The sequence below is a fragment of the Spermophilus citellus genome, assembly GCF_964194105.1.
Source record: "Spermophilus citellus genome assembly, chromosome: 4".
Taxonomy (NCBI): domain Eukaryota; kingdom Metazoa; phylum Chordata; class Mammalia; order Rodentia; family Sciuridae; genus Spermophilus; species Spermophilus citellus.
The window spans coordinates 155,965,321-155,991,459 of NC_138185.1; the positions used below are offsets into that span (position 1 = coordinate 155,965,321).

Below are 26,139 nucleotides of genomic sequence, written 5' to 3' on the forward strand. Positions count from 1 at the left end.
TAATGAGAGATTGACTTTTTTTTTAAAAGCACTGAAAGAAAAACAAACAAACAAAAAACTTGTCAATCCAGAATTCTATATCCAGTAATAAGATCTATCAAAAATAATGAAGAAACAAAAAATTGTTAAGCAAAAGTTGTTTGTAAGTAGACCTATCCTGCAAGAAATATTGAAGAAAGTTCTTTAAGCAGAAAAAATAGGATGCCAGACAAAAATTTAGACTTGCAAAATAAATAAGAACACTGGAAATTGAATAAACAATAGAAAAATAAAAATCTTTTCCCCCATTTTTAATTGTTATAAAAGACAATTGGGAGCTTGTGTTGTAGCTCAGCAGCAGAGCACTTGGCCAGCATGTGTGAGGCACTGGGTTCAATCCTCTGTACCACATAAAAATTAAAAAAATTAAATAAAGGCATTCTTTCCATCTACAACTACAAAAAAATATTTAAAAAAAAAACAGAAGACAATTGGTCCTGAGTAAGGTGGCACATGCCTGAATCCCACCAGCTTGGGAGACTGAGGCAGGAGAATTACAACTTCAAAGGCAGCCCTCAGCAACTTAGCAAGCCCCTAAGCAACTTGGCAAGAGCCTGTCTAAAAATTTTAAAAAAGTAAAAAGGACTAGGGATGTGGCTCAGTTGTTAAGTGCCCCCAGTTTCAATCCCTGGTACCAGGAAGGAAAAAAATAAAAAAAGACAATGGCTAGCTAAAATATAGGAATATACTCGTTTTTTTTAATTTACATAAAAGTAAAATGAGTTTTAAAATAGTCAAAGAATTAAAGGTGGAATTGTAAATATATTTTATAATGTCCTTTCACTACAAATGAAGTTGTATAATAATATTTGAAAGTCTACTCTGATCAATTAAAGATATGTATAATCAACTTTAAAGAAACAAAAAAAATCTAAAAATTTTCTTTTAGTTGTGACTGGATATTTATTTATTTATTTATTTATTTATTTATTTATACGCAGTGTTCTCTCTTCCCATACCTTTATTTATTTATTTATCGAACCCCGTGCCTCACACATTCCAGGCAAGTGCTTTACCTCTGAGCCACAACCCCAGTTCAGAAGAAGAAATGTTTAAATACAAAGAGGTAAACAAGCCAACAAAGAAATAAAATGGAATTAAAAAAGAAAACACTCAAGAGAAGGTAGAGGAAAAAATAAAAATGAATAAAATAGCCAGACAGAAGATTTTAATACAAAATTCAATAACTACATTAACTATAAATGGCCTAAAAATTAATAAAATGAGATTATCTGGTAGAATACAAGTATAAGAATCAACTATAGGATACACACACACACACACACACACACACACACACACACACACCTAGTAAAACTCATGCAGCAAATATTGACCTAACTAGAACTGTGGGTGTAGCTCAGTGGTAGAACAGTTGCCTACCATGTGCAAGGCTGTAGGTTCAATCCCTAGTACTGAAAAAACAAAAAAGTTAAAACTAACAAACAGAAAACAAAAAAAAGTATTTTATTTTAATAAGCTAAAAAATAAAAATAATAGGATCGTATCAATTGATGCAGAAAAAAAGAAAATTATTTAAGCCATTCATATTAAACATTTTCATACATCAGAAACAAAAACTTTCTTAACTTGATAAAAAGGCATCGATTGTATATCCAACAGCTAATGTCATACTTAATGGCAAAAGACTGAATGCTTTTAGCATACGATCAAGTACAGGGTGATAATGTCCTCTCTTCCCATACCTTTTTTTAAAAAAAATTATTAATTATTTTTCCTATACCTTTCAACACCCGACTGGAAATCCTAGTCAGTGAAACAATGCAAGAAGTATTAAAAAGGAACATATACATTGAAAAAGAAGGAATGAAACTCTTTTTATAGGTAACATGATTGTTTCTAAAAACAAAACAAAAAGTCCTAAAGAATTTACCAAAAAGCAATTAACTCTACGAGGCTTAGCATGATTATGAGGTGTAATGTCAATATGCAAAAATCAACTTTATTTCTACACACTATCAGTGAACAATTGATATTTGAAATAAAAATAGAAAAACAATGCTATTTATAATACTACCCAAAATTTTAAAAAATAATTAGGCATTTAATAAAATATGTGCAGGATATGCACTGTGAAAACTATAAAATATGATGAAAAAGTTTTAAAATATATAATTGGAGATATATATCTTGTTCACAGATTGGAAGACTCAAAACTGTCAGAATGTTGAATGTATAGGTTCAATGCAATATCAATTAAAATCCACAGGCGGGGCTGGGGTGTGGCTCAGTGGTAGAGTGCTTACCTAGCGTGTCCGAGGCATGTGGTTCGATCCTCAGCACCACATAAAAAGAAAGAAAGAAAAAAAAAATCCACAGGCATTGAAAAAATATCAATAACATTTTAAAATATACGTGAAAAGACAAAAGTAATAATATTTATTTATTTATTTATTTATTTATTTTTGTGCTGCTGGGGATTGAATCCAGGGCATTGTGCATGTGTGGCAGCACTCTATCGATTGAGCTATAACCCCAAAAGTAATAATTTTTAGAAAGAACAAAGTTGGAGGGTTCACACTACCCCAATTTTTTTTAAAAATTAAATTAAATCCATAAATATACTTGTAGAGATCAGAAAATACACCATGTTATTTAAATATGGAAAATACTTAAGTCCAACTAATTTCAAATATTCAGTAGTTTCTGGATGGCCTACTGTGTGCTAAAACAATGCTAAGCAACTACAAACTATCACCTTTTGTTATAGGTCTGAGGAACCCATTGTAGAGAATATTTATTTGTTTCTTTCCTTTTTATTTGTTTTAAATTTATATTTAACTGATAAAGTGGTTTTAAATTTATGATATACAACATATTTTGAAATATGTGTGCATTGTGGAATGGCAAAAATCAAACTAGCATACACATTGCTTCACAGACATTTTGTATGTGTGTAATGAGAGCATTTAAAATCTACTCATCAATTTTCAAGTGTATAATACATGTTACTAAGTCACTGTGCGGCATACTAACTCTCTTAAATTTAATCCTCCTAACAAAATGTTGTGTCATTTGACTAACATCTCCTAACAACCCTGCCCACATTCTGGAATGATAAACACCATTATTCTCTCTGCTTCTATGAGGTCAAGTTTTTTTTTATTCCATATATAAATGAAATCAGGCAGTATTGTCTTTGTGTGCCTGACTTACTTCACTTAACATAATATCATCCAGATTCATCCATATTGTTGCAAATGATAGGATTTCCTTCTATTTAATGGCTGAATAATTCCCCCTCAAGTATAAATACCACAAATTCTTCATTCATTCATCTGTTGTTGGACACTTAGATTAATTCCCTGTTTTGGCTATTTTTATGAATAATACTGCAATAAACATGAGAGCACAGATATTTTGACATACTGATTTAATTTCCTTTGATTACATACTCAATAGTGGGATTACTGAGTCATATGGTAGTACTATTTTTAATTTTTTTGAGGAATCTCTATAATATTTTCCATAATTATTATACTAATTTGCATTCCCACCAAAAGCAACACAACTCAATTTCAAGATTCATTTTAAAGCTATGGAAAACAAGACAATGTAGTATTGATGATAAAACAGACTCATAAATCAGTAGAACAGAATAGAGAGCACAGAAATAAGTCCACACCAATAGAGTCAATTGATTTTTGCCAGAGGTGCAAAGCCAATTTAATGGAGAAAGGGTAATCTTTTCAACAAAAAGTAAAAAAAAAAAAAAAAAAAAAAAAAAAAAAAAAAACACATCTTGATACATACCTCACCTTATCCAAAAATTAACTTTAAAAAGATTACAGATCATTTCAAACACTGAAAGACAATGGATGCCAACCAAGAATTCTGTATCCAGCAAAATTAAGCTTCAGGTATGACAACGAAATAAAAATCTTTCATGATAAACAAAAGTTAAAAGAATTTGCAGCCAGAAAACCAGCATTGCAAAGCATTTTGAGCAAAACACTACACGAGGAAGAAATGAAAAACAATAACCAAAACCATCAGTGGGAAGTGCCTCAGTAAAGACAGAGGACGAGGGGAAAGATAATCATGGAGAAACAAACTAAATTTTTTTAAAAAAGGATAAATAATCAAACATGGATGGAAGTACAAACTGTATATCAATAGTAACTCTGAATGTTAATGGCTTAAACTCTCCAATAAAGCGACATAGGCTGGTATCATGGATTAAAAAAACAAATCCAACAATATGCTGCCTCCAGGAGACACATCTGATTGGAAAAGACATACACAGGCTGAAGGTGAAAGGATGGGAAAAAAATATACCACGCACATGGTCCTCGTAAGCAAGCAGGGGTGGCCATCCTCATATCGAATAAAATCGACTTCAAGACTAAGTTAATCAAAAGGGATAAAGAAGGACATTATATACTGTTAAAAGGAACCATTCACCAACAAGACATAACAATTATCAATATTTATGCACCAAATAATGGTGCTGCGACATTCATAAAACAAATTCTCCTCAAGTTCAAGAATCAAATAGACCACAACACAATAATTATGGGTGATTTCAACACACCTCTCTCACCATTGGACAGATCCTCCAAACAAAAGTTGAATAAAGAAACTATAGAACTCAATATCACAATCAATAACCTAGACGTAACTGACATATATAGAATATATCAACCATCATCAAATGGATATACTTTTTTCTCAGCAGCACATGGATCCTTCTCAAAAATAGACCATATATTATGCCATAGGGCAACCCTCAGTAAATATAAAGGGGTGGAGATAATACCATGCATTTTATCTGATCATAATGGAATGAAACTGGAAATCAATGATAAAAGAAGGAAGGAAAAATCCTACATCACATGGAAAATGAACAATATGTTACTGAATGATCAATGGGTTACAGAAGACATAAAGGAGGAAATCAAAAAATTCTTAGAGATAAATGAAAATACAGACACAACATATCGGAATCTGTGGGACACAATGAAAGGAGTTTTAAGAGGAAAATTCATCGCCTGGGGGTCATTCCTCAAAAAAAGAAAAAACCAACAAATAAATGAGCTCACACTTCATCTCAAAGACCTAGAAAAGGAAGAGCAAAACAACAGAAAATGTAGCAGAAGGCAAGAAATAATTAAAATCAGAGCGGAAATCAATGAAATTGAAACAAAAGAAACTATTGAAAAAATTAACAAAACTAAAAGTTGGTTCTTCGAAAAAATAAATAAGATTGACAGACCTTTAGCCATGCTAACGAAGAGAAGAAGAGAGAGAACTCAAATTACTAACATACGGGATGAAAAAGGCAATATCACAACAGATGCTACAGAAATACAGAAGACAATTAGAAATTATTTTGAAAACCTATATTCCAATAAAATAGAAGATAGTGAAGACATCGATAAATTTCTTAAGTCATATGATTTGCCCAGACTGAGTCAGGAGGATACACACAATTTGAACAGACCAATATCAATGGATGAAATTGAAGAAGCCATCAAAAGACTACCAACCAAGAAAAGCCCAGGACCGGATGGGTATACAGCGGAGTTTTAAAAAACCTTTAAAGAAGAATTAATACCAATACTTTTCAAGTTATTTCAGGAAATAGAAAAAGAGGGAGCTCTTCCAAATTCATTCTATGAGGCCAACATCACCCTGATTCCGAAACCAGACAAAGACACCTCAAAGAAAGAAAAATACAGACCAATATCTCTAATGAACCTAGATGCAAAAATCCTCAATAAAATTCTGGCGAATCAAATACAAAAACACATCGAAAAAATTGTGCACCATGATCAAGTAGGATTCATCCCTGGGATGCAAGGATGGTTCAATATATGGAAATCAATAAATGTTATTCACCACATCAATAGACTTAAAGATAAGAACCATATGATCATCTCGATAGACGCAGAGAAAGCATTCGACAAAGTACAGCATCCCTTTATGTTCAAAACATTAGAAAAACTAGGGATAACAGGAACTTACCTTGACATTGTAAAAGCTATCTATGCTAAGGCTCAGGCTAGCATCATTCTGAATGGACAAAAGTTAAAGGCATTCCCTCTAAAATCCAGAACAAGACAGGGATGCCCTCTATCACCACTTCTATTCAATATAGTTCTCGAAACATTGGCCAGAGCAATTAGACAGACGAAAGAAATTAAAGGCATAAAAATTGGAAAAGAAGAACTTAAATTATCACTATTTGCGGATGACATGATTCTATACCTAGAAGACCCAAAAGGGTCTACAAAGAAACTACTAGAACTAATAAATGAATTCAGCAAAGTGGCAGGATATAAAATCAACACGCATAAATCAAAGGCATTTCTGTATATCAGCGACAAAACTTCTGAAATGGAAATGAGGAAAAACACTCCATTCACAATATCCTCCAAAAAAATAAAATACTTGGGAATCAACCTAACAAAAGAGGTGAAAGATTTATACAATGAAAACTACAGAATCCTAAAGAGAGAAGTAGAAGAAGATCTTAGAAGATGGAAAAATATACCATGTTCATGGATAGGCAGAACTAACATCATCAAAATGGCGATATTACCAAAAGTTCTCTATAAGTGTAATGCAATGCCAATCAAAATCCCAACAGCATTTCTTGTAGAAATAGATAAAGCAATCATGAAATTCATATGGAAAAATAAAAGACCCAGAATAGCAAAAGCAATTCTAAGCAGGAAGTGTGAATCAGGCGGTATAGTGATACCAGATTTCAAACTATATTACAGAGCAATAGTGACAAAAACAGCATGGTACTGGTACCAAAACAGGCGGGTGGACCAATGGTATAGAATAGAGGACACAGAGGCTAATCCACAAAGTTACAACTATCTTATATTTGATAAAGGGGCTAAAAGCATGCAATGGAGGAAGGAGAGCATCTTCAACAAATGGTGTTGGGAAAACTGGAAATCCATATGCAACAAAATGAAACTGAATCCCTTTCTCTCGCCATGCACAAAAGTTAACTCAAAATGGATCAAGGAGCTTGATATCAAATCAGAGACTCTGCGTCTGATAGAAGAAAAAGTTGGCTCCGTTCTACATATTGTGGGGTCGGGCTCCAAATTCCTCCATAGGACACCCATAGCACAAGAGTTAATAACAAGAATCAACAAATGGGACTTAATTAAACTTAAAAGTTTTTTCTCAGCAAGAGAAACAATAAGAGAGGTAAATAGGGAGCCTACATCCTGGGAACAAATTTTTACTCCTCACACTTCAGATAGAGCCCTAATATCCAGAGTATACAAAGAACTCAAAAAATTAGACAATAAGATAACAAATAACCCAATGAACAAATGGGCCAAGGACCTGAACAGACACTTCTCAGAGGAGGATATACAATCAATCAACAAGTACATGAAAAAATGCTCACCATCTCTAGCAGTCAGAGAAATGCAAATCAAAACCACCCTAAGATACCATCTCACTCCAGTAAGATTGGCAGCCACTATGAAGTCAAACAACAACAAGTGCTGGCGAGGATGTGGAGAAAAGGGTACACTTGTACATTGCTGGTGGGACTGCAAATTGGTGTGGCCAATTTGGAAAGCAGTATGGAGATTCCTGGGAAAGCTGGGAATCGAACCACCATTTGACCCTGCTATTGCCCTTCTCGGACTATTCCCTGAAGACCTTAAAAGAGCATGCTACAGGGATACTGCCACATCGATGTTCATAGCAGCACAATTCACAATAGCTAGACTGTGGAACCAACCCAGATGCCCTTCAATAGATGAATGGATAAAAAAAAAATGTGGCATCTATACACAATGGAGTACTATGCAGCAATAAAAAATGACAAAAGCATAGAATTTGCAGGGAAATGGATGGCACTAGAACAGATTATGCTTAGTGAAGCTAGCCAATCCCTAAAAAACAAATACCAAATGTCTTCTTTGATATAATGAGAGCAACTATGAACAGAGCAGGGAGGAAGAGCAGGAAGAAAAGATTAACATTAAACAGAGACATGAGGTGGGAGGGAAAGGGAGAAAAAAGGGAAATTGCATGGAAATGAAGGGAGACCCTCATTGCTATACAAAATTACATATAAGAGGTTGTGAGGGGAATGGGAAAATAAACAAGGAGAGAAATGAATTACAGTAGATGGGGTAGAGAGAGAAGATGGGAGGGGAGGGGAGGGGGGATAGTAGGGGATAGGAAAGGTAGTAGAATACAACAATTACTAATAGGGCATTATGTAAAATTGTGGATGTGTAACCGACGTGATTCTGCAATCTGTATTTGGGGTAAAATTGGGGGTTCATAACCCACTTCAATCTAATGTATGAAATATGATATGTCAAGAGCTTTGTAATGTTGTGAACAACCAATTAAAAAAATATTACAGATCTAAGTGTAAATGTAAAATTCTAAAACGGATGAAAGAAACAGAGATGAAAGTATGTTTGATCTTAGGCTCGCAGTTTTTAGGTATAATACCTAAAGTGCAATTCAATGACAGATTGGACTTTATCAAAATTTAAAACTTCTACTCTGTGAAAAATACTGTTAAGAGAATACAGAAATAAGTCACCAATGGGGAGAAAAAATATTTTTAAGTCACACATCTGATAAAGGACTTGTATCCAAAATATATAAAGAATTGTACAATTCAATCAGAAAACAAACAACCACTTTAAATGAACACTCAGATGTAAAAAAGGATATGAAAATATGCTCATTGTTATTAGACACTAGGAAAATATAAATTAAAATTACAATCATATACTATCTTATACCTATTAAAATGGTTAAAATTTTAAATTTGATAGTACTAAGTGCTGTCAAGGACTGGAATGTTCATTCATTGCTTGTGGAAATGTAAAATGGTATAGTCAATTAGACAACATTTGGCAATCTTAAAAAATTTAGCATATATTTATTACCCAATGCAGGAATCCCAATTACACTATGAAATGAGTGATCTTAATGTTTGTATATCTTAATGTTTGTGTACTCCCAAATTTCATACGCTGAAATCTTAATCCAGAGATGACATTAGGAGGGAGAGCCTTTAGGAGGTAATTAGATCATGAGGTATTTCATCAGATTGATGTCCTTATAAAAGATGTCTTAAACCTTCTCCATTATGTGAGAGAACAGCTAGAAGGTACCACATGTGAACCAGAAAGTCAGCCTCCACCAGACATCAAATCCACTAGTGCCTTGGTCTTAAGAGTTCCCAGCCTTCAGGACTATAAGAAATAGTCATTGTTTATGAGTGATCCAGTTTTTGGTATTTTGTTATAGCATCCACATGGACTAAGATGTTCATATTCACATAAAATCTTGTACATAAATGTTTTTAGAAGTTTTATTCATAACTACCAAAGGCAACAAAAAAGCCATTAAAACAGATCTTATCCCCTCTCCCCCTATCAATGGGTAAATAAATTGTACTACATACATACAGTGGAATATTTAAGCAATAAAAATGAACAATCTACTATTCATGCAACACTGATGAAGTTTAAATGCACTTTGCTAAGCCAAAGAAACCAGCCCCTAAGGGCTACATATTATATGATTCTACTTCTAGGACATTCCAGAAAAGACAAAATTACAGGAGAAATCAGATCTATAGTTTCCAGGTTTTGAAAGGAGAGGGCTTGACTACAAATGGTCGACACTATGGAATGTGGGGGTGATTGGACTGTTTTTTATGGTACTATAGTACCATAAACATTGTTTTCAAAAGATAATTATAAGATTAAAGACCAGGGGCTGGGGTTATGGCTCAGCAGTAGAGCACTCGCCTTGCAAGTGTGAGGCCCTGGGTTCGATCCTCAGCACCACATAAAAATAAATAAAATAAAGATATTGTGTTCAACTACAATTAAAAAAAAAGACTAAAGACCAAAAGAAAGTATACAAATACTACACCCTGTGTCATAGGCTGTAAATGTACCCCGCAAAGACTCAGAATCAAATCTCTGGAGTCTGTGAATGTTACTTTATACTGAAATAAGTGGGATCTTGAGATAGGAAGATTATCTAAATTGTCCATCTAGATGGACCCCAAATATATCACATGTATACTTACAAAAGGAAAGCAGAGGGAGATTTCATATGCAGAGAGGACTAAAGAAGGTGGAACAGAGAGAATTTTGAAATGTTGGCTGTGATTGCTAATTTTATGTCAACTTGGTCTATACCCAGTTGTTTGGTCAAACACATTCTACTTTTTGCTATGAAGGTGTTTTTAGATGGGATTAAATTTTTTTCTTTAAAGAAAAGGGGCTTGCTATGTTACTCAGGCTGGCCCTGAACTCCAGGCCCAAGTGATTCTCTAGATCCTCCAGAGAAATTATGGTCTTGCTGACATCTTGATTCCAACCTTGGACTTTGGTCTGCAGAACTGTGGAAGAACAACTTTCTGTTGTTTCAATTCAGAAAGGCTGCAGTAATTGGCTATAGCTGCCACAGGAAATTAATATGTACTAGCTGATACATTTTGTTGATTACAAAATGTGTTATGTATGTACACTAGAACTGAACAAGAATATATTCATATATTGTAGACAACATCTAGGTTTCTTACTGTCAGATAAAACAGTTACAAATAAAAGGAGAATACTACAATATATTAGTCAGCTTTGAATTCCTACAGCAAAATACCTGAGCGGCTAATTTATAGAGAAAATATTTATTTAACTTATACCTTTGGAGGTCCAAAGTTGAAAATCAGGTGGTGGAGGCATTGGTTTGGTCTCTGACAAGGGTGGCAGACAGTGGCACATCATAGCAGAAGTGCAAGCAGGGGCAAATGGTCACATCTCTAACAAGAAGAGAGAGAGAAAAAGAAAAATAGACCAAGGTCCCACAATCCTTTTTGAGGACATGCCCCCAATAACATAAAAACTTCCCACTCTTTCTTTCTTTTTTTTTTTTTTTTGTACCAGGGATTGAACTAACCATTGAGCCACATCTCTAGCCCTTTATATATTTTTTAATTTTTTTACATTAAATATTTTTTATTTTGGGGCAGAGTCTCACTAAGTTGGCAAGGCTGAATTTAAACTCACTCTCGTCCTGTCTCTGCCTCCTGAATCACTGGGATTATAGGCATGTGCCACCATACCTAGCAAGAACCTCCCACTCTTAAAAGTTCCATCACATTAGTGCTACCCAGGGAATGAAGTCTTTAACATAAGACTTTTGGGTACACTCAGCATCTAAACCTAGCATAAAATCAATCTCATGTTGCTTGAGTTTTCAGCATAAATTTGTGTTTTGCTTCATGCCGCAGTCTTGGCTGGGCACAAAATCACGAGCCACTCACAGCTTTGTACATTCAAACAGCAATTCTTTATTCCCGAACTCACACCGGCCTCTACACACACGTTCTGGGGAAATCCAAGGTCTGCCACACAATTCACGTCCCAAAGTACTTTCAATTCCATGAGAACTCAACGGGAACTCAAGGATGGGCGTGCCTGAGGCAGCAGGATACACCCTATTCCCCCCGCAGGGTACACCTTAAACCTGGAACTTCCCCAAACCCAAGGACGGGATACTCCCTAAAACCTGATCAGCTCTAAACCTGGATCCGCCCTGGTCCTTGAGCAAGGTCACCTTACTAAAGCATACATGCAATGTCACAGCGAATGTCCTCTAAGCAACATGGGGTACACTGGCAAGGAAATTTTGATGCGTCATTCCTACTTGGCAATGGCCCTCAGCATCTCCCCCCTTCTGATTAATTAAACAACAACCAATGTGGCTTAAGGACCGTGCCTGGTAGGTTGTCCAATTCAACATATGGTTCTTACCCGTCATGGGAAAACTGACCTCTAGGCGTCAGTCTCCTGTCTTAGGTTGATACCACTGCAATCGGATCAACCTGTCACTGACTACCGGTCCAACATTCAGCCATACTTGTGGATAGGCCTATGCACCAGTGGGGGGGTGAGGTTCTTGCCTCACCTCTGTTGGCCCCCAAATTTAGCCTTGGTGCCAGTGGGGGGGTGAGGTTCTTTGCCTCACCTCTGTTGGCCCCCAAATTTTAGACCATCACTAGTAGAAGGGAGGAGGATACAGAAAGGCCACGACACCAAGCCAATTGATGGCTCCTTTGGAAAAATTGCATCACTGCTGACACCATCAGCAAAGATATGCCAGCATTACCACAATTAACATGGGGTGTGATGGCAAGGAAATTGCATCACTGGTGACACCATCAGCAAAGATATGCCAGCAGTACCACAATTCGGTGCACCAGATGATAGTTCACAATGCATACAACTGATGTATAGTCCAGGCAAGTTCTGCAAGCAGTTCAAATCGGAGGAGTCTATCAATATGTCCATTTCCTCCTAAAGTAAATCGAGTCCTTGATTGAGCATAACTTGTTGAGTTATATTCATTGATGCATCAGTTTATGCAGTTTACTGTGATAGCTGTAGTTTGGTTTTATCTCAGTCTTCACCGGCACTGGGATGGAGATGGGAATTCTGGCAAAGATGATAAAGAGACATTATCCTGAACAGAATTATTAAATATAATGAAAGGGAAAGGTGAAAGTAAAAAACAGATCTGTTAACCACCTTTAAAAACAATCCTTAACAGCTGTTTACCTAATTTAAATTAGTAAACAAACAGATCTGTTAACCACCTTTAAAAACAATCCTTAACAGCTGTTTACCTAATTTAAATTAAACAATTTAAATCACATGAATAAAAAAAAAATTCCGATCCATTTTTTCATGAGCGCTCCTCATATATGAAATATGGACATACACACATACAGACATACAACACAAAACAGAAGTGTGCACACATAACATACAACACATAAGACAATAAAGGCCTTGTAGCTTTACCTAGGTGAAATCTCCATTGCAATGTTTAAAAACTCCACAGTCAAAAAATAAAACTGATCAGAAAAACATTAACCTAGGTTTGTATGAGCTCAAAAAATGAAATAGAACTTTATGATGTGGAAAAAATGCAATAATAAGATAGATATTGAAAAAAGCACCCTGGTTAATCACTGTCGCAGATGTAAGAATAGCCAAGCTGGAGCTCTGGGTATCAGCTGTTATGGATTTGAGTCAAATCATCTTCTTTTTCTGTAGAAATTGCTTTAGTTAATCTCTCTGGAATCCAAATCGGCTGCTGTTCTCCCTGTGGAAAAACACAAACGGAACCCCGACTCCACACAATAACTGGGTCAGGACCTTTCCATTGTCCTGTTAGAATATCTTTCCAAAGTACCTTAGGCTTATGTACATTTTTCGGATACATATGTCTTTCTGAAGCACTAAGCCCTGATGAATCCAAATTTAGAAAGTTTAGAGTAAAAAGGGTTATTTTAAGTTTATCTTTGGGGGATATATACCCCTTTCCAATTCCCTCTTTTTGCTTTAATAAGTACGTTTTAATAGTTTGATGAGCTCTTTCAACTATGCCTTGTCCCTGTGGATTGTATGGGATTCCTGTTATATGAGTAATACCAAATGATGAGCAAAATTGTTTAAAAGAGGTAGAAGTATAACCAGGACCATTATCTGTTTTTAACTGTTTAGGAACGCCCACAGTGGCAAAATTTTGTAAGCAATGAGCTATAACATCTTTAGTTTTTTCTCCGGCATGAAGGGAGCCCATCAAAAATCTGGAAGAAGTATCAACTGTAACATGTAAATATTTTAATTTTCCAAATTCTGTCAAGTGTGTGACGTCCATCTGCCAAATATGGTTAGGTATCAGTCCTCTAGGATTGACTCCAAGATTAACTTGTGGTAAAAAGGTCACACAATTTTGACATTGTTTTATTATATGTCTGGCTTGTTCCTTAGTTATTTTAAAATGCTTTTGTAAAGTATTAGCATTAACATGAAACCTTTTATGAAAATTTGTAGCTTCTTCTAGTGTAGAGAAAATGTGTACGTCATGTGTAGTTTTATCTGCTAAATCATTGCCCAAACTAAGGGCTCCAGGGAATCCTGTATGTGCCCTAATATGTCCTATAAAGAATGGATCTTTTCTGTCCCAGATTAGACTTTGTATAGTGGAAAACAAAGAGAAAACAGTAGAGGAAGGGGAAATCCTACCAGCATCTTCAAGGGATATTCTAGCATTAACTATATACTGACTATCAGAAAATAAATTAAATACAGAATCTTTGAACATCACAAAAGCTTGCAAAACTGCATTAAGCTCTACCTTTGAGCTGATTGTTTGGGTACTAAAAATGTAAAAGTTTGATCAGGGGTAACTACTGCTGCTGTACCATTATTAGACCCATCAGTGAATATATCTGGAGCATTCATGATAGGTGTTTTTCTTGTCATTTTAGGAAAAACTACAGGATGCTTAGACCAAAAAGACAACAAAGGATTTGATGGTAAATGATTATCAAATGAAACATTAGATTTACACGTGATTATTGCCCAAGTATTTAACTCATTAGCTAACTCATCAATTTGATCCATAGTATATGGAGTAATAATTTTATTGGGAGAAATTCCAAACACTCCCTTTGCTGCTCTTATTCCTTTGAGTATTAATTGTCCTACAGCCTCAGGATACCTAGTAAGAATAGTGTTAGGAGAATAAGATAAATGTATCCACAATAATGGAACTTCTTGCCAAAATACTCCCGTAGGAATATTTTTTGTTGGTAGTACAATAAATAATAAAGGCAAACTTATATCAATTCTATCTAGATGCATATTTTCCATATATGTCGAAATGATTTTTAATGCTTTTCTTGCTTCAGGCGTTAACATGCGGGGTGAATTTGGATCTGATGGACCTTTTAGAATATCAAATAAAGGTCCCAACTCTCCTGCTGGTATGCCTAGATAAGGCCTTATCCAATTTATGTCTCCCAATAACTTTTGAAAGTCGTTAAGTGATTTGAGTTGATCTACTAGTATTTGAATTTTAGGTGGACGGACCATGGTTGAGGATAATAGAACTCCTAAATAATTAATTGGAAAATTTAATTGTACTTTATCTATTCCTATCTCTAGATTATAATTTTTTAACAAGTTTGTAAGTGTGGCATAACATTCCAGCAATGTGTTTTTATCTTTATGTGCTAATAATACATCATCCATATAGTGAAATATTTGTAGTTCAGGATTTTGATTTCTAAGTGGCTGGATTGCTTTATTAACATAGATTTGACACATAGTTGGACTGTTAGCCATCCCTTGAGGGAGTACTTTCCATTCATATCTCTGATCAGGACCTTCATGATTCAGTGCAGGGATAGTAAATGCAAAATGTGGACTATCCTCGGGATGAATTGGAATTGAAAAGAAACAATCTTTAATATCTATAGCTAAAACATGCCAGGTTTTTGGTAAAGCAGACAATTGGGGAATCCCTGATTGAGCAGGTCCCATAATAACCATCTCATTATTAATGGCTCTTAAATCTTGCAATAATCTCCATTTACCAGATTTCTTTTTGATGACAAAAATGGGAGTATTATGGGGAGATATGGAAGGTTGTATATGTCCTTCCGCTAATTGTTGTTTGACCAGATCATGGGCTACTTGTATCTTTTCTTTAGTCAGGGGCCACTGAGGAACCCACACTGGTCTTTCTGATTTCCAAGTAATTTTGATTGTCTCAGTGGCCCTTTCTGAAAATCCAACCCATGTCTGTCTGTTCCTTGATCTATTTGAATTGGTGCTGCTATACCTTGTTCTTGTTTTCCTAATCTTTTTTCTTTCCTAACACCTTGTCTAGTCCTAGTAGTGGGCGTATTAGGATTGATGTTATTTGTTAACGTCAAACCTAGTTGATCTAGGACATCTCCTCCCCATAAATTTATGGGAAGATGATCTAATACGTATGGCTGTATAGTTCCTTCACATCCTTCAGGATCCTTCCAATCTAATATCATTACACTTCTATGGGGATTAGTCGCCACTCCTAGGCCTCGAAGCGTTTGAGTGGCTTGTTGTAATGGCCATGTTTTGGCCATTCTTGACGAGATATGATGCTAAGGTCAGCACCTGTGTCCAGTAGCCCATTAAACTCATGACCTTGAATATTTAGTTTTAGCACTGGGTGAGAATCTAAATTTAAAGACAGCATAGCCCAATCTACACCTGTGGAGCCTAATCCCCTGGAACCTCTTTCTACATTACGACTAGAGAACTTATTATGTAGGCTGGGTATTATTAACAACTGTGCTATTCTATCTCCAGGTGAAATTACTGATATACCTCTTGGAGAACTAGCTATAATTTTTATTTCACCTACATAATCGGGATCAATTACCTCAGGACTTATCATAAGTCCTTTTAATGTAGATGAACTACGTCCCAATAATAAGCCTACTCTTCCTTGGGGAAGAGGTCCTTTTACTCCTGTAGGAATGATTTGAACTCCCATCTCTGGAGTTAGTACTGCTCTGGCAGAGGCGCAGATGTCCAACCCTGCGCTCCCTCGGGTTTGTCTGATGAGGGATTTAATGGACAATGTGCCCTGGGAACCACCCTGATGGTGTTGCTGGGTTCCTCCACTGCCCCGTATATTTGTGGTTGTGGGCCCCGGAGCATTGGGCCCCCCAGTTCGTTTTTTAGCAATGAAGCCTGATGCCTTTCTCCACTATATCGTGGGTAAATACCTGATCCTTGTCCGTTTTTTGATAAGGGAGTACCTTCTATGGTGGTTTGAGAACGGCATTCATTAGCCCAATGTCTCCCTCTATGGCATCGTGGGCAAATACCCGGTATTCTATTCCTTTAATTTCTATTTTTGTTAAACCCTCCTCCTATGGGGCAACTCCTTTTAAAATGTCCTGTTTGTTCACAATTATAGCATGTTTTTGGCCTGGCATCTAAAGCCTGTTGTACTGCAGCTGCCAAGACTTGCCCTTGTTCAGTAATATCTCTACATAATTTAATATATGTGTTTAAATCTTCATGTCTCCATGGTCTAATAACCTCTCTGCAGCAACGATTTGCTTGGTCATAAGCCAGTTGTTTTATTAATGGCATTGCTTGATCTGTATCCTCCAAAATTTTGGTAGCTGTTTGAATAAGCCTATCTACAAAGTCAGCGTAAGGTTCATTAGCTCTCTGTATTACCTTAGATAGCTGACCTTGTAAATCTCCATGTCCTTTTAAAGTCTTCCATGCCCTGTGTCTGCAGCAATTTGTGCATATATAGCAGGATCATATTCAATTTGTTGCCGTTGACCCTCATAAGGTCCTTTTCCTAACAACATATCTAGATTTCTTTGAGGGTAACCAGCTGCTGCATTTTGCCTAGCTGTCTCCGTGCAAAATTCCTCATTGGCAACCTTCCATAACAAATATTGTCCTCCAATTAGCACAGATTTACACGTGCTAGCCCAATCTGCTGGCGTCATGTCCAAGTTAGTAATGGACTCAACCATGCTTACCGTGAAGGGAGCTTGAGGACCATAGGTTGTTACAGCCTCCTTTAACTGCTTCACTGTTTTAAAATCTAAAGCACAGTGAATTCGCTGCCCTCTTACCTGTTCAAGTACAGTGCATGCTAATCTTTGAGGTCCTGTCTCAGGATCCCACTTATCAACTACAGGGTTTGAGGGCCACTCAGCTGTCTCCATCAGTGGGGCTGTTGGTTGAATTACGCCCTCTGGTAATAAAATGGAGTTAGTAACAGCCTCTTGTTGTGGCCTTTTTCCTAATAACCCCTTTTCCTTTAAATTTTCTTCCTCTGTCTGACTAGCTCGAGAGACCTTCTCTTTTGCTTGATCTAAAATGTCTTTCTCCATGGTCTGAACCTCTAACAATTTACTTAACACCTTTTCGGTTTCTTTTTTACTAATTTCTAATCTACTATAAAGATAACGCAACCCAATAAGATAACACAAAACAAAACCGAAACTGAATGAAACAAAAACTGAATAAAAAATTGTTGTATCAAATTTCTCTTCCTCAGGGCGGACAAACTTCAAACCTTGAGCCAACCATTTTTCCCAGTTTGCCTGAGAAATTTCTAGGGATAGGCAGCTTGAAACAAAAACAAAATAAATCAAAACAAGAACACATTGTTTTTAGAAATGGTCACCCATTCTCTCGCCTTCCCTCAGGGGCAAGCAATTTCACTTACCTCCAAGTTTCAGACGTTCCGCGTACGGACCACCAAATGCCGCAGTCTTGGCTGGGCACAGAATCACGAGCCACCACACACCTTGTAGATTCAAACAGCAATTCTTTATTCCCGAACTCACACCGGCCTCTACACACACGTTCTGGGGAAATCCAAGGTCTGCCGCACAATTCACGTCCCAAAATACTTTCAATTCCACGAGAACTCAACGGGAACTCAAGGATCCGGGGTGCCTGAGGCAGCAGAATACGCCCTATTCCCCTGCAGGGTACACCTTAAACCTGGAACTTCCCTAAACCCAAGGACGGGATACTCCCTAAAACCTGATCAGCTCTAAACCCGGATCTGCCCTAGTCCTTGAGCAAGGTCACCTTACTAAAGCATACATGCAATGTCACAGTGAATGTCCTCTAAGTAACATGGGGTACGCTGGCAGGGAAATATTGATGCGTCATTCCTACTTGGCAATGGCCCTCAGCAGCTTCATTTTTATCAGATAGATAAAAGACACACAAACGTGTATTTATACATAGGTAAGTATGCATACATACATTTCCTAGCTCTGTTCATTGAGAAGCAGTGATACCCCAGAAGCTGTTGCATGCTCAGACATATACTTCCCTTGAGAATAAATCAGACTTGATTGATTTTGGAGTATTTCTCTTATATTCTTAGAAAGGTTTTTTTCTTATCATATAGAGTCTAATATTAAAATACTTTATTTCCTTAAAGATAATTAGTAAACAGTATTGATTTTTCTTCTACATGTATTAGGAAGCTCTGGGACTAGACCACAAATTTTGAAATCTAAATAAAAGTGGACATAAATTCCTATTTTGAGAATGATAGCAGATTTGATTGCTTTTAGAGGAATACTTTTTTTAAAAAATTATCTTTAGAAGTTTATTTGATTAAAAGTTATTTTTGTGATTTGTATTAGGAAATTGCATGTGCCCCCATTAACTGGATGACCTATTATATCAAACACAACTAAACAATTCTGGTTCCTTTCTCCTTTTATCTTATACCCAGATGGAATTCTATCAAATAGATTTCTTTTAACTAAGATATAATTTTCCAATTTTAGGTATCAGTAGTATCAAACTGCAAAAATATCAATTATTACCTGGAACATACCACCACAGACCTGGACCACTGCAAATGACTCCAAATTCATTTATCTAATTCTAATTTCTCCCATCTCTGACTGTATTATCAGTTTAATCTTCCTTAGCCATTCTTTTTCTCTTGCAGATCTGGCATTTAATATATAAGTTCCTTTTTTTGGCCTCAGAAATCAATACGCTTCATGATTCTCAATAAATCAGTCCTACCATATATATTAAACTCAATTTCCTATTATCCTGTACTCTAATTAGGTCTGTTCTTTAATTTCCTCCACACACAGTTAATTTGTAATTCCATTTTTCTTTTGCTCATAGTATTTTATTTACCCAGAAAGCTCTTTTTGTCATATTTACCAGTTCAGTTTAATTATATTAAGTCAATAAATGCTTAATGAAATCCTACCAAATATTAGCCATTAGAGTTCAACAATTAAAAAAATGCAAAGCTAAAAAAGGCTTCAATTCAGGGCTGGAGAGTAGTTCAATGGTAAAATATGGCTGGAGAGTAGTTCAATGGTAAAATATGTACTTAGTATGTGCAAGGCCCTGAGTTCAATGCCCAGTATCACAATCAAAAAAAGTCTACAAAAATGCATTAGCTTTTCACATAAGAATTTTACAATCTACATACCTTCAAAGTCTCAATTAAAATTCTGCCTCTTGGGCTGGGGTTGTAGCTCAGTGGTAGAGCACTTGCCTAGCATTTGTGAGGCACTAGGTTCGATCCCTGGCACCACATACAAATAAACAAAGTAAAGGTATTGTGTGCATCTACAACTAAAAAATATATATTTAAAATTCTACCTCTTCAGTGAATCCTTCCAGCTTTCCAGGTCACGATGACCTTTCTAATTCTTAAAGCAATTGGTTTCTTCTCTACCACAGATCAAGTTACAAACCATAGAATTTAATTATAAGTTTATTGTAATGTACTTTTGTTCTTTTCTGAGTTTTATCTCAACCAAGTTCTAAGTTATCTGAATGTAGGACTATGTTTTCCAGACATTTTATATTCTCCCAAGTTGCCATATGCACTATAGATATTTTAAAGTACTTATTTTAGAGGCTGGTTTGTAGCTCAGAGGCAGAAAACTTGCCTAGCATGTGCAGGGCCTAGTACTGCAGAACAAAAACCAAAAATATTTATTTTCTGCCAATTATTGATGCATAATTTAACTATACTACTGTGCTAGATATTACTCTGAAGTAAAAATAAACCATAGACTCACTAAGTCACTCAAGGCTAAAACCAGTTTTGAATTTCTTAATAAACAACAAATAAACCAATTTCAACTCTTTTTTCTCCTTTCTCATATATTGTCAATTTCTTTATTATATCAAAACCACCAATTAATTCAATCATGGGGTTATAAAACAAATACCTAATATGAAAAGAAAAACTTCAGCTTTAAAAAAAATTTTATAGTTGTAGATGGACAGAACGACTTTGTTTGCTTATTTTTATGTGTTGCTAAGGATCAAACCCAGTGCCTTTCAGGTTAGGTAACTACTCTGCCACTGAGCTATAGCCCCAGCCCCAAATTTCAGCTTTTTAACTAGAATTTTAATATTCCAATCAGTTGAAGATTTGTGGCTTTTTTTTTTCCTTAACACAGTCTAAAGTTTTAAAAATCCTATCATTAATTAGATTAGCCTTTTTTACAAGTCTTTGGGAAGGTTTAATTTAACACAATTGTGATGTTTTGGATATCTGATGAAACAGTATAGACCCTCACTCAAAATGTGGTTTGCATATTGAGACTGATGATGCCACACATCCCCACTCAAATAGAATATGAAAAGATTTTCTACTCACATAACAAGATTTTATGGGGAGGGGAGGGCAGGCCTCCATATTGATCTGAAAATGGCCTAAGAAAAGAGACTGCTCATGGGTTTTTAAGGTGGTTAGGGGTGAAGCTGGGGTGAGAGTTCTTGTACACTTGTTACTGACACCAAAGGAGAGAGAGCCCCTAGATTTTCTTATCAGTTTGACCAGATATGGGAAAGAAGGGGAATCAGAAGAAATAAGGTTTAAAAATGTGTCAGCAGTTACACATCAAATATGGAGTTATACTCTTTATTACTTGACATTACAACCAATTTAAAAAGCACAAAATACAAGATACTGTACAATATTTACATAATTTCAGAAAATTTTAAACATCTTGATTTAAGTTATATATAATTAATTGAAAATACAAAATATAAGTATGAAATTGTTTTCTGTTGAAGACAGGGAATAAAGTTTTAAATGTTCTTCAAAAAAGGTTTAAACAAAAAGCAGGAACACCATTGATAACAACAACTCAATTTTCAGAAAATAGTCTTTCTCATACAATTTTCTTCCATTAAAGATAGAAAAAATAACTGATAAAATTAGAAATTTACTATGTGTTGTATTTAAGAGAAAACAACAGAGATTTCATTCACTGTCAATAATAAATTCTCTGAAATGATTATTAGAATACCATTCACATTCTGGAACACTGATGCATAAGTGAAACCCAGTAATTGTAAAAAAAAAAAAAAAAAAAAAAAAAAAAAAAGGTTAGTTGCTATAGTATACCCGAGCACTAATTCTAAACAATTGCCACTAAAAAGGTCTTCTGATGACCTCAGGAATTCTTCTTCTTATGAAAACAACTAAAATACCATTAAGAATGAAATTTGGACTCCAGGAATAAACAGATTTATATTTATAATAAAGAGTAATGGAAGAAGTATCAAATTTTACTCAGATTAACAAAAGTTCTGCCTGGGTATGCCTTGCAAAATCAAAACCAAAATAAATGACTAGCTAATGTCATAAATAAAAAATATTCAATATTTAAATATTTAAATTAATATAATCAAATAATTTCACTATGGTAAACCATTTCATTTCATCACCAAAAAAGGAGTATCTTCAGTTTTTAGTAGTAATGTAAATTTATGCCCTAGATGATTATAAAATATTAAAATAATTCAAAAATTAATAACTAGTTCAAAAAAAAGTAAATTGTGCCGTATTTTGTGAGGAAGATGAAAAACCTTTTAATGAAGAAGAAGGTATTGTTTGATCCTGTTCAAAAGAAAAGGGAAAACTAAAATCATCTTTTCCAGTACCAAATGTATGAGCTGAAGTGTCTGATGAAAAAGAAAATGTAAAGGTGTCTTCTCCTTCTGGTTTCCCAAATAAATTTCCTGAGGAAGACAAATATTACAAGATCATGCTATCCGTGTTATATATAATGCATATAACCTAGAGGATAACAATACAATGTATACAATAAATATAGTACCTCTGAATTATTTACCTGTTTAACAGATATTTAAATGTATTCTTCTCACATGCAAGGCATTATTCTTGGCACTATGGAAGGATAAACAGACTCAAACATAAACCCAACTTGTAAGTAATATGAACTCAAGTAAATAAAGAACTACTATATGTGGTAGAAGGTGTAGTAAAACACTTCAAATGAAGAGATTAGCACAGAGGCCCAGAAATAGGCATTGGAAGTATTAGAGTAACAGAAATCAGTTCAACTTGGCAAGATACTGAGGAATAATAATGATATATTAAGCAGGAATTAATGAAGATGAGCTTGGAAAGACAGTTGAATGTCTCACTAGAGAACCAGGACTTTATTTAGTAGGCAACAGGAAAACATTAGGCATTATCAAATATAATATGATATTAAATAAATTGTTTTATAAGGATTCTTCAGGAGAGAAGTGTAGAAAGGCTGGAACAGAAGTGTCTAGAAGTGGAGAAAACCAAAAGGAAAAAACTCTATTGCCGCAGTCTTGGCTGGGCACAGAATCACGAGCCACCACACAGCTTTGTAGATTCAAACAGCAATTCTTTATTCCCGAACTCACACCGGCCTCCACACACGTTCTCTCCCAATCCCAGTTCTCCTGCCACCCAAATCACCTACTCCACGAGGCTTATTTCCCAAAATGCTCTCTGAATCTCACGAGAGTTCAACAGGAGCTTAGGCAGCAGGAACGCCCTAATTCCAGCAGCAATAATCCTCAACATCGAACTTCCCTAAAATCCAAGGTCTTAAACTGGGAACGCCTTAAACTTGTCTTAAACCGGGAACGCCCTAAACCCAAGGACTGGGATACTTCCTCAAACTGCAGGATACACCCTAATCCTGGATCCACCCTCGTCCTTGGGCAGGGTCACCTAACATGCAATGTCAACAGCGAAATTAACATGGGGTACGCTGGCAAGGAAATTTCCTACTTGGTAATGGCCCTCAGCACTCTATTGTCCAGCAAAGAGATGGTGAAAATTGACCTTACCTATATCATCATAGCAATGGAAATGGAGAGAAAAAATGTTAGATCTGAGAGACACTGCATAAGTCAAACTTATCCAACCATTATTTATTGACCAATTACAATATACACTAATAGCATTGTTCAAAAATCAACTTTATGTATAGAATTATTTGGTGTTTGACTCTCTGAATTTCCACTAAAGAAAAATACTATTTTCATCATTATATTATTTAAAACTATAAATATTAAAATTGTCAACATCTTAAATTTAAAATCAATTATTATTAACTCTACAATAAATGAAAGATTTACCTAAAACAAGTCTTCTAAGGCACCTAATATTTTTTCCATAGAGAACTGATCAACTAGTACATTAAGCAAAAGAAATTACTTTGAACCACTTTGAAGTTTTCTTATATTTTTTAATATCTCAGTTATTTTACTCTAAATAAGCCAACTAGCAATTAAAATGGCTGATTGACTGGATGGACTGATTACCAGACAGTTGTGTTTTGTTTCTCTCCCTTTCTCATTTTATTCTACTGTCTTCAGCACACACCCATAAATCTTAAAAAGAAAATTTAAGACATAGATCCAGAAAAAACTAAAATCTTGAATAACTCTTTGCATAAATAAATTTGATTTCATTTTTTAATTTCAGAAGATTATATGTGGGCTTCATAAAACTATGTTCACTATAAATAAATATAGATTGCTATGCAAGGCAGGATTCTAGGTGCTGTGAGGAATTCAGAAGTAAATATAACAGGTCTTTGCCCTTAAAGAACCAAAAATCCAGAGAGTATCTCATATAAATAAATAAATATACACACACACACACACACACACACACACACACACAAATAATAAATGATAGGAGGTAGAATATTTAAAAGTATAGAAAAGGGGTTGGGGATATAGCTCAGTTGGTAGAGTGCTTGCCTCACATTCACAGGCCTTGGATTCAATCCCCAGCACTATAAAAAAAAAAAAAAGAAGAAGAAGAAGAAACATTCACAAAAGTGAAAAAGAGGTCTTTTTGGAATGCAAGGTTGAGGGGAAAATAAAGGTTTTTATGGAAGAGAACTTAGTCTTGAAAGGGTTAGGGATGGAAGTTGGAGATTACAAGAAGAAAAAAAGCAGATAAGAAAATATGGCTTATCTGGCACTATGTTCTTCAGTCTAGCCAAAGCATGGGTAATTCTTACAAGGGAAAGGGCTTGAAAGGTATGTTGGAGCTAGGTTAGAAAAGTAGGAAAATAATTTTGAGTTGATGGAGAGCCACCAAAGGCATCTGATTAGTGCAATTACAAAATCAACATTAGGCATGAGGAAGATTATTTAAACTGTGATTTATAGGTAAGCTAAGAAGATGAAAAGACCAATTAAGATATGACTGCAGTAGCACTGTGAATAGTTATTAGAGTTTGAAATATAACAGTTTTGATTAATATAGAAAAAGGAAATAAGTACTTCAGAGGAAGAACTGATAAAACTTGATTAGCTGAATTTAGTCACAGTCACAAGGAGAAATTAAAATTATTACTGAATTTTGGCCACCACAATAATGGAGATAACATTAGGGACATTAAAAGAACAAATTTGATTTCAGATATGGTGAGTTTTTAATGTTAAAACATATCTTAGATATAAAAAGATTTTCATTACAACTTCATTCTTACAGTTATTGTTGTCAAGATCTTAGCATCATCCTTGTTTCCTTCTCATCCTTAAAGGTGATAGAAAAATTCTTCCAGATCTATCTTCAGAAAAATTGATAACCAAAATCCCATTCCTTCTTACCAATTCTACTGTCATTATCTTAGCCATCACCAATTCTTACTTGTATTATTTTAATAGCTTCCTAATCTGTTTTCACTCATTTCCATTATTTGTTCCCCACATAGCAGACAGTAATCTTTTAAAAGCTGGTTAGATCATTTCAGTCCTTTGCTCGAAACCCTCCAATGGTTTCCCATCTCACTTTCCAAAGATCTGAACAGTCTATAGGTCCCACGATTTGCTCCCTCTCCAACCTCTCTGATTTAATCTTTCTACATAATTCCTCCTTCCTTATTCCATTCCAGTTAATACCAATTTACCTGCTGTTCATTGAACATACTGAATATGTGCCTATCTCAACTTTTCATCCTTCACTTGGAAAGCTTTACCCAGTAGCTTGTACTGCACCTCCTTCATGTCTTTCCTCAAATGTCACCTCTTAATGATTGCCTTCTCTGACTCCCTCGTAACACAGCAACTGCCTTCTCAATCCAAGTTCTTCTTATTCCCCTTATTCTGCTTTACCTTTATTTATATTATTAATTACAACCAGTAAGTACAGAGTTAACCTCAAGCCTAGACTGATTCAGACCCACTTAGAAGAATGATCTTGGAGTCTGATTTCTCACAGCACTGTCTCCTTAGAAAATACAGAATTAAGGTAGATATGGAATGCTGAGTCTACAGCATTACTTGTCTACAGTTCTGTGTGAAACTACACCTGAATTAGAAGAGTTGTATAGGTCTGAGGCCTCATGACTAGATTTCTTTTAAGAGCCTGCTGAAAACTGAGGCTGCAGCTTTTGTGTGTCAAGGCAAC

The 26,139-nt window shown here is 35.3% G+C and overlaps 2 protein-coding genes across 2 annotated transcripts in view; one reads left to right on the forward strand and one right to left on the reverse strand.

The window, feature by feature from the left end:
• Positions 1 to 26,139, forward strand: part of SIX6 (SIX homeobox 6) — a gene marked incomplete at both ends in the record, with an annotated part of 102,496 nt that overhangs the window by 17,626 nt on the left and 58,731 nt on the right. The window lies entirely within an intron of this gene.
• The window catches only part of LOC308648508 (protein SIX6OS1), a 35,768-nt gene continuing 31,189 nt past the window's right edge, over positions 21,561 to 26,139 (reverse strand). Inside the window, exon 18 of the mRNA XM_081293270.1 lies at positions 21,561 to 22,445. Coding sequence (XP_081149396.1) covers positions 22,246 to 22,445 — 200 coding nt within the window. The 3' untranslated portion in view covers positions 21,561 to 22,245. The remainder of the gene's footprint in view (positions 22,446 to 26,139) is intronic.